At 43.7% G+C, this 8,971-nt stretch overlaps 1 protein-coding gene across 4 annotated transcripts in view; it reads right to left on the minus strand.

Annotated features, from left to right (window-relative positions):
* Positions 1 to 3,084: 3,084 nt before the first annotated feature.
* Positions 3,085 to 8,971, minus strand: part of LOC138011784 (uncharacterized) — a 19,221-nt gene continuing 13,334 nt past the window's right edge. For all 4 annotated transcript variants that reach the window (XM_068858962.1, XM_068858965.1, XM_068858964.1 and 1 more), the window contains exon 4: positions 3,085 to 7,286. In XM_068858962.1, the coding sequence (XP_068715063.1) occupies positions 5,800 to 7,286 (1,487 nt within the window). In that variant the 3' untranslated portion in view covers positions 3,085 to 5,799. The remainder of the gene's footprint in view (positions 7,287 to 8,971) is intronic.

Raw genomic sequence — 8,971 nt, forward strand, 5'->3', positions numbered from 1 at the left:
CCACATTTTTTTAGCTGTCTAAGGGCGTACAGTCTCCTGTTGGCCTTCTTCACTACATGGTCAGAGTGCGCAACCCAGGTAAGACCCTCAGACACGATACTTGCTCGATCTGGGATCCACCCACCGCAATGGGCCGCGGCACGCAACTATTGTATTGAAGAAAGTCAACAATCATGGTCTTGCATTTGCGCGGGTTGAGCTTCATATTGTTATTTAAGGCGAAAAAATGGATGTCATCCACAATGTGATTCAACAGAGATAACGGGCTCCGCGGGACAATCTCCAACACAGTCAAGTCATCAACGTATTTCAAGCGTGGGCACCAGGATGTTACGAGGTCATTTTTCATGACCGCAAAGAGGCCGGGGCCTACAATCATGGTCATAAGTCGTTGGAACACCCACCCCCTTTCCCCCGTTCAATGTTGCATAGCGCAATGCACCTAAACTAACTGTTCAGTACGTTTTAGTTTCTAAGCAACATTGAAAGGTGGGAGAGGGAGGGATGCTCGATTAATGCCGTTGGTGTACCAACGTTGGGTCACTGATTGTAGCTTGGTCCCCTGGATTTCCCGCAGCATTTGGGGGCTAGAAATCACACCCCCAATGCGAGTTGCCTGGGACCTATCCAGCAGAAATGGAGCTACCCATCTGAGAAGACAGTTATGAACTCCACTAAGATCAGAAAGCTTCCTAATTAAAATTGTAAATATACCAAGGCGTCAGAAGTGGATTTACCAGAAACCGCAATTTGTTTTGCGTCAAACTCAGCGAGGATGTTAGGCCAAATGCGCGAAGCGTAAACCATTCCAAAACCTTGGAAATCTACAATAGCATGTTAACGAGATGGGGTGAATGTCGTCCTCAATACTCTTAGGAGGGCGCACTTTAGGTAGAGGATGAACAATTGCGCTTTTCAGGGCAGAAGGAATGTGTCCTTCACGAAGCGACGCCTTATAGAGATGAGCAATAGCCGGCTCAAGCTCGAACTCAAAGGTTTTGAGAATTACATTCGGCAGCCCATCCGGGCCTGTAGCTTTTTTGGTCTTAATTAATAGATGGGCATTGAAGGCGTCTCTCTCTGTTACAAGACGATCGTTTGGGATGTCCTGTACACTAATACTTGTGACGTCACAGTGAGAAAGGGGGACAAGACTTGGGGTGAGCCCACAAATATACTGATTGAATGCAATCAAAGAATACCCACTTATAACGTGTCTGGAGTCAGGATCCGTTTAAAGGTGGTTGCAACCAATATGTGGACACACAGATAGGAATGCTGGAATGTAAAGGTTTTCATTGAGACAGCGAACTACTGGAAGTAGTTCAATATCAAGAAGAAAAAGCCGTTACAAGTGCCACGAAGGGAACAAGTAGGATAAATGGTTGGATATCCTGACCGGTAGAATGTTACACTTTTTCGGTTTGGTTCTGGGTTAGAGTCGAACTACTATGAAAACGTCGAAATGTTCTGTCAAATTCAGTTTTTAGTCTTTACAGTGTGTGGTCGTTTTTCTTCTTCGCCTTGACATCGTACTTACAATTTTTTCTCTTTTTCTCGTATGCGTTACTTCTTTTTACATTCCACTTAATGTACTGATAGTTGTGAAAACTGACCAATCAGAGTGCTTCCTTTAGCCTGAGAATGGCTTTCCATATAATAATTGAGTATGTATGTGTAATCAAATGGCGACGAGTGAAATTAGGAAATAATTTCACGCACGTAAAGGTTCGGGAAATTATCAGAATTTTGACAAAACGCAAGTGAAATTATTTCCTATTTTCACGAGAAAACGATTTGATTACCTTTTAATGTCGTGGGTGACAAATTAGGCTCACAACCGTAATTGTAAAATCGCTCGAGTACTTTATCCAACTGCTCGGAAAGAATCATTTCCGGGTTTTTCTCAAGGCTATTTTCGTCACACCACTTCTCAAAAACTCTCACCCAGTTAATTGTACTCTTTCATGCATTTAAATTTTCTGCCGCTTCTTTTAACTTCGTAACTTCTTCAATGGTCACTGTCTTAAATCTAGACGCCATCTTGGCTCTGATCGAGATACAAGAGATGTTACCATGGCAATTTTGTAATTTCACATGTGAAATTATAAATTAACGCTGAAATTTCGCGCCTAAATTAAGGAGTAATTTGTCACCCATGATATTAATGCTGAAACAGTGGATGGCGTTGAAACCGCGCTCTGATTGGCCAATCAAACTCCGAATATCCTCGAGCAACTCGCGCGGGATGTACGCCCGAAAATATAGTAATCGTTGCAGGAATAAATGAGTGGAAAAATCATATTTTTGTGCTATATTATCTCAGTAACCAAATTTTTCCGCCGAAACGAAAGGAAGTTCTTGCATCATAACAGAGCTCAATTCCCGAAGGATGAGCTGGGGGCATCAACAAGTCCATCGTTTCTTTATTTATGGACACCGACATGGCCGCCGTGACGTCACGTGAAAACTATTCAACTCGGTGTTGGTGGCGAGTTAACAATTAGAGCCGTAGCCCTAATAGCCCATGAGGCGATGCCGAATGGGCTATTGACCCGTGGCCCTTGAGGGCGAAGGGTCTAATTGTTTTAGTATCACCCAACTAGTCGGATAGAAAAGGCGAAGCAAAAGTTAGCAAATGCAAGTTAAAGAAATATTTATTTGCGAATAAAACGAAGGAAAGCGTCACGCTTTTCGCTACTCGAGGACTATTAATAATAGTCTTCTAGTAGCGTAGCCAATCAAAATGTAGGATTTGCATTAGTCCACTAGTTGGGTGATACTAATGAGGGATATTTACCTCGCCGCTACAAGGCTCGCTAAATATCCACCACTAGCCACCTCCACTTCGGTGAACAGATTTTAACTATCAAATGAACACCGCGGTGAGATGGGGCTAACATGTAACAAGATATGTTCAAATAAGAACAAAAAAGGCTGAAAACAACAAGATCGGAAAATCGTAAAAAAAATGATTAACTTAACCTTTACTTTTCCAGCTTGTAATTCTAAAGTTTTTGAATATTATCATTCATTTTATTGACTCTGCAGATACTACTTCACCCGGGGAATTCCTGTGATGATTGACAGCCGAGCAGCTCCTACTCCGACACATTACAGAACTGTAGATCCAGATTTACTTCAAATCACAAACCGCAGCTGGAAGTTTAGCGTTAGCGATTAAAAATGTTTGTGCGTTTAGATCAAATTAGCTGAAAACAGTTTGCTGGAGCCTTTTGATGCTTCGTGATTTTCTTTCGTTGGTGATGCAGTGCAAAAGAAAGTTCCTTGTTTGAAAGATTTGAGTTTGTGCGCAAGTCGAGGAAACTTTGCGTGAATAAATTAAGATGATAGTTACCAATGGAGGGAGAGATTCAAGTGGATATCCACAGGATTTCATCTTCACATCTTTTCCTTTCATTTCTTTCGTTCAACAGTGGAAAATGAAACTCTTTTTTTAAAGAATGAAGTGTAGGTAATTTGCGCAAGCCGAGGAAAGTCTGCGTGAAGCAAAATGATGGTGCTCAATGGAGGCAGGGATTCAACGTGACATCCACAGGGTTTCCTTTTCATATCTATTATTTTGATGTATTACTGATCCGATGTGTTCGTGATTTTCCCTCGTTGTTTCACAGTGCAAAATGATATTAATTTTTTTTTAAGAGTGAAGTTTAGGTCATTTGCGCAAATCGAGTTTGCGTAACTGATCAAAATGATAGTGCTTAATGGAGACAGCCAGTCAAAACTCGATGATGAAAGGGATAACGAACTCCAGAGAAGTACGTCTTCACCAATATTACAGTGTAAGAGCGAGTCGCTGAGAAATTTAGTATAAAGAGAACATTCAGTTTTACGGTAACAGCAAACCTTACGGCCAACCACGTATTTAGAAGACTCTCGGTTGATCGGACATTCCGTCGCTTGTTAAAAAAACGTAAATCTACTTACAATCGTCTTTATTAGTGATTTGGTCATGTTGCACACGGTGATCCGAGGTTCTGGTTTTTAACGTGGTACTGTTAAGGGGGAAGAACGGGTGGTGACATAAGCCTTGCCTGAAATACCGCGAATTTCATCATTTCACTTGCAAGACTAGCATTCCCCTTTGTTCCTTCAAATAGAAGGCCTTTCATTGCATGAAACTTGGAAGTTCTTATACAGCAGCGGGTCTTTCACAGCATAAGCTGAAGAAGACCCGTGCTTTGGAATCACTGTTTCGTGTCTGAACATACCAGGACTGTCCAAAAATGCACTAAAGACGCGCGCGTTACCGCCCGAAAGCGTGTTTATTCCAGCCACTCGGTCTGGCTCCTGAAAAAATAAACACGTCTCCAGTCATCAAACTTTTCAATAACTCCAATGCTAAAGCGTGTTAAAATACCACCTTTTTTTTAGTTTCGTTGGTGCAGAAAAAATTTCAACGCTTTTGTTAAACGAGCAAGTTCAGCCGGCGTCAGTGGCGATATCGATATCACGTCGACTTATTGGACCAAGTATTTTCCCGTGTATTCTTGTTCACCGGGCCAGCTAGCCATTACAAGCCAATGCCAGACAGGGAGAGATGACATAATGATAGTATGAAACACCATTCACTCAAGGTAACTTTAAAAGACTTAAAACGCGACATTATATGTGGCTTTGTAAATACAACGACCCTATAAAAGTCAAAATTATTGCACGCAGCTTCAATATATCATTGACAGTCCGCATTAAATTTGCTGCAACAGGTATAACGATCTTGGAAATCGCAATCAAAAAACTCTGTAAGATTGGAAACAGCGTTAATAAACATCCAGGCGAGAAATTAGTTGCCTCCGACCGTGCGAACTTTTTACATCCTTGAACCATACATTATTTTGTGTTGTCCGAAGGTTGTTAACAACTGTACCCAATTGAGTCAACTCTCAGCGATTCTCGTCTGGCTTAGTCTTTACAGTGGAACCAATATCAAAATCGCTCAAGTTGTCCAGCGAAGTTTGGTGCAAAGCGCCTTGCGAGCAGATTCCCTCTAAAACTCACCGGAGAGCGAACAAGAGAGGCTCAGCCGAAATCGTGTCAAGTCATTGAAGTCGCCCCAGCGCGTGTCTGGGCTAGTCACTCCGGTCAAACCGGTTTAGGTAGAGCGCGTATCATATTTTTGACGAGGCGAATGTCGAAATCGAGCCTTCAGTACGACTACCAATTTGACGCCTAGGAGTGCGATCGAGACTTGGCCTGGGTTTGAAACTGTCTCCGAGCAACGGCTTGCGCATACTCAATAAAGACTTTACACGATTTGTGAAGAGTCCTTTCTTTCCGGTCGAGTTAAGAAAGGCTCTGCTGGCAGGGTGGTTGTAAAGTTGGAAGTTATGACAAACGGCTGAATATACTAGGCGAACATAAGCATCCCATACCCAGGAGAGAAAACTTGATAATACCTTGCCTGGATTTGCGGGAAAATAGAATTGGTTAAATTGAAAAACAGCGCCAACTCCTGTATGGGAGCTTCAATCACGGTGCAAAGCCGTAACATATTGCTTTCAAGAGAAAATGAGGCAAGAAAGCGAAACCATATGCCCCATGATAAATATTTTCAATCAATTCTTAAATTTTGAAGCACGTGCGGAAACTATTTATAACGGCAGTCCCGTCAGAAGAAAGCGTGCGAAGCATGACGTCATTTGAGATGGACCAATCGGAATCCATTCGTGGCGCGTGACCTTGTACTGAAATAAGATTGAAAACATTATCATTGGTAGAGAGAGGGCCATGTATGGGGGATTGGTTCTATTGGTTAACTTAGCTCATATTCACTTGTTGCTATTTAATATTACTGATGACGTTTTCTAACCCAACCAACTGAACGAAGGCTCTGTCGTCAGCATTAGGGATAAACGCGCCGTCAGAAGGCGGTAACGAGGAATCTGTTGCCTTCGGAAGGACAGTTTTGACGCTAGAGTCATAGTCCTTCACTCGTTTCTTGGGAGGAAGTGGAACGGCAAAGGGGCTAGCAGGTCTCTTCTGTTCTGCCAATGCAGGTCTTTCAGTTCTCAAAGAGTCATCCGTTGCTGCACCGTCATCCACTTTGGACGGTGACGATGGGTTCCTGATCTGCTCCAACTCCAGGCGCCTCTTTTCGCGAAGCTTGTTCACTGCATCCTCCTGTTGTTGAATAAGCTGTTTGAGTCTTTGAATCTTTGCTTCTTGTGGTGAAAGCCCAGTTGATTTATCTTCGTCGAAAGATGATGGCTTCCGATCTGCCGTCTCGAGTTTTGTGGATACCGCTGATTGTACAGAAGGAGAGGCAAGTTTTGTACTGGACGCAGCCGGTGTGACCATAGACACACGAGATTCAGATGCGTTTGAAAAACTTCCGATAGAAGATGATCCGCTTGAATACGCGGCCCTACTATGCACGACTGGCTGTTTTGGAGGGCTGGCGACGGAAGTGATCACGGATGAGGATGAAATGCCCTGAGACGGCAACGGTGTCGTTTTGACCGGATTCGGGGCGATAGGATATACCTTGTTGAGGAGAGTCGTTGGTTTCGATGTCATAGGTGACGAAACCGTTACGTTTGGTGGAATAGGGATGAGAATTTTTCCGTCAGTGGCAGGAGCTCCGCTTGGTGTCACAAGTTGTTTGCCACCTTCGCTTAAAGTCAGCAACATCACGGATTTCCCGTCAGGGCTAAGCAAGTTAATCGCTTTCGGTATCGGTTCGCCTGGTTTAAGGTTTAAAATAATAGACGTTTGTCTCGTACCCTGCGCGGGCTGCTTCATTGCAATTTGTCGAGGCAATTGTAGTCCGGGTTTAGCGGGAGAAGACGGAGACCCACTCGGCAAAACGATCGATGGAGGGGATTTTTTTATAAGAGCGGCTGAAGTCGTCAAAGGAGAATTCGCTCGAAGCTGGTCAACCTTGCTGACGCTGTTGACCAGCTTCACTAGGCGTACCATGTTCCCTGCTGTCTGGACATGGGTGACAGCACCACCTCCACTCGATTTTGAGTTCGATTCAGCTTCCGCGGCCGTCAGACCTGGTTCACGTTGGAGCGCACATGAAGAAAGTGTAGCAGAACCCGTGGTATTTGTTGTGTCGTTTTTCGTCAAAGAGACGAAGCTCTGCACCGCGTTACTTCCAACACCAACTGAAGCTGAAGCCCCTTGCCTTTGAATCTCATTGTCACTTGAAAATGCTTTGTTACTAGGCAACGGACCAGCGTTGATCGGGGAACTGGTATTGAGAGATCCTGATTGCGTCGACGTTTTTGGTGAAATGGGAGTCGAAACGCCAAGATTTGTTCCTGAAATAAATAAGTTAAAGAAAACAAATTACCCTTCAGTGATTAAGTAACGACCTTGTGCCAAATGTGTTTTCGAAGTTTGAGGAAAAGACATCTAATCGTGCCACCTAGCCTCCTAACTCTCAGGCTGACTAAATGATCGGGTAAAAAATATGGCCATCGCTTGATCGACTGATTGATTGATTTCTTGATGGATAGCTGTGATCAACTGATAAATGGATGGACGGACGGACGTACGGACGAACGAACTGGCTAACTTCTTTCTCGTACCCCTGAGAAGTCTAAAATCATGCAAATTAGCATGAAACTGACCGACTATCTAACAAACGGGCTGAGTCACCACCGTCACCTTTACTGGTTTTATGGACTAAAAAAGTAAAACCACTTGCATTGTTTATCCAAAATCCTCAAATTTCTCACAATGGGAAGGCGAAATAGTGCAGATGCCAGTATGCCGGAATCGCGACTGAAGGATCACCGGTTCGAGCCCTGGTGCCGCTGCCATAACACAACCAACTATGCCCCACACTTTCTCAAACTTTACGGCTCACCCGCTAAGCGTATAAACAGGTGCGGGAGGAATTATACACGCTACGATTTGTCGGCTGGATTTGTCGGCCCGACATATCGGAGCACGATTCGTACGTGTATTTTGACACCCGATTTGCGGCCCATTCGCGAAAACGAACATCGGATCGATTCAGAAAATCTGTTGCAGTGTAACAGATTTTTGTTGAGTCGTCGTCGACACTTTTAGAGAAGCCGACGTGTCAATCAGAATTTTGAGAATCTCAGACATGCGGACGAAATAGAAGCAATCAAAATGGCTGCGATCAAGTCGGAAACACGCACGATTCGTGCTCCGATAATGCCAGGCCGACACTTCGTGCTGCCAAACCGCATTGTGTAAACTGGCCTTAAAAGGGGCTAGGTCACGTTCTTTTAGGGTGTTTAGGGTAAATCACGAGTTTAAAACGCGAAAATGGTAATGTGGAATTCCTTTACTGATAAAATTATCGTAACATCATAAACAAGATAACTCTGAGGAAAAACGACCTTTACCCAGGCGATTTGCAAAATTCTTGAAAAAAGTGGAGCAGACTTCTTGCAAGATTACCCAAATGCAATCCGTTTCAATCTTGTCCATTTATGTCCATCCATGCTGCTCTTTCCTTTTGCTGTATTTCTTTTATGTTGTTCAACAGATTTAAGTGGCCCTCCCTGTCGTGTGTGTCCTTGTTGCTCTCAGGCGACACCACCTTTTTAACGTTCCGTTTAAGTCAAACTCCGAGGGCACAATTTACGTCAAGATTCAAGTAACCAAGGAAATGGAGAGAACCTCCCTTCACAATCCATGGTTCTATTTGATCACCCTTTATGCTTTGTTCGTACTTTTTACTGACGAAACGGTGGCCACGTGACACCAGTTCTAATAGGTGTATGAATGGTGGGTTTCCGCCGGAAGTTATCTGGCCCTTGACTAGGATATTGCAAGGGTCAATTGTCACGTTTTGGCCCTAAAGCCGATACCTCCGTACAGACTACGTACTATCAGAAACCCATAAGGGTTGAAACGTGTAACGGCCCCTTGTGTGCTGGGAAACAAGCTTCTGAATATTCAATTTGCTAAGTACCATATTTGGAACAACAAGAGCGAGGGGTTTCCAAATATGGTACTTAGCACT

The sequence above is a fragment of the Montipora foliosa genome, chromosome 7, assembly GCF_036669935.1.
Source record: "Montipora foliosa isolate CH-2021 chromosome 7, ASM3666993v2, whole genome shotgun sequence".
In the NCBI taxonomy this organism is placed as follows: Eukaryota; Metazoa; Cnidaria; class Anthozoa; order Scleractinia; family Acroporidae; genus Montipora; species Montipora foliosa.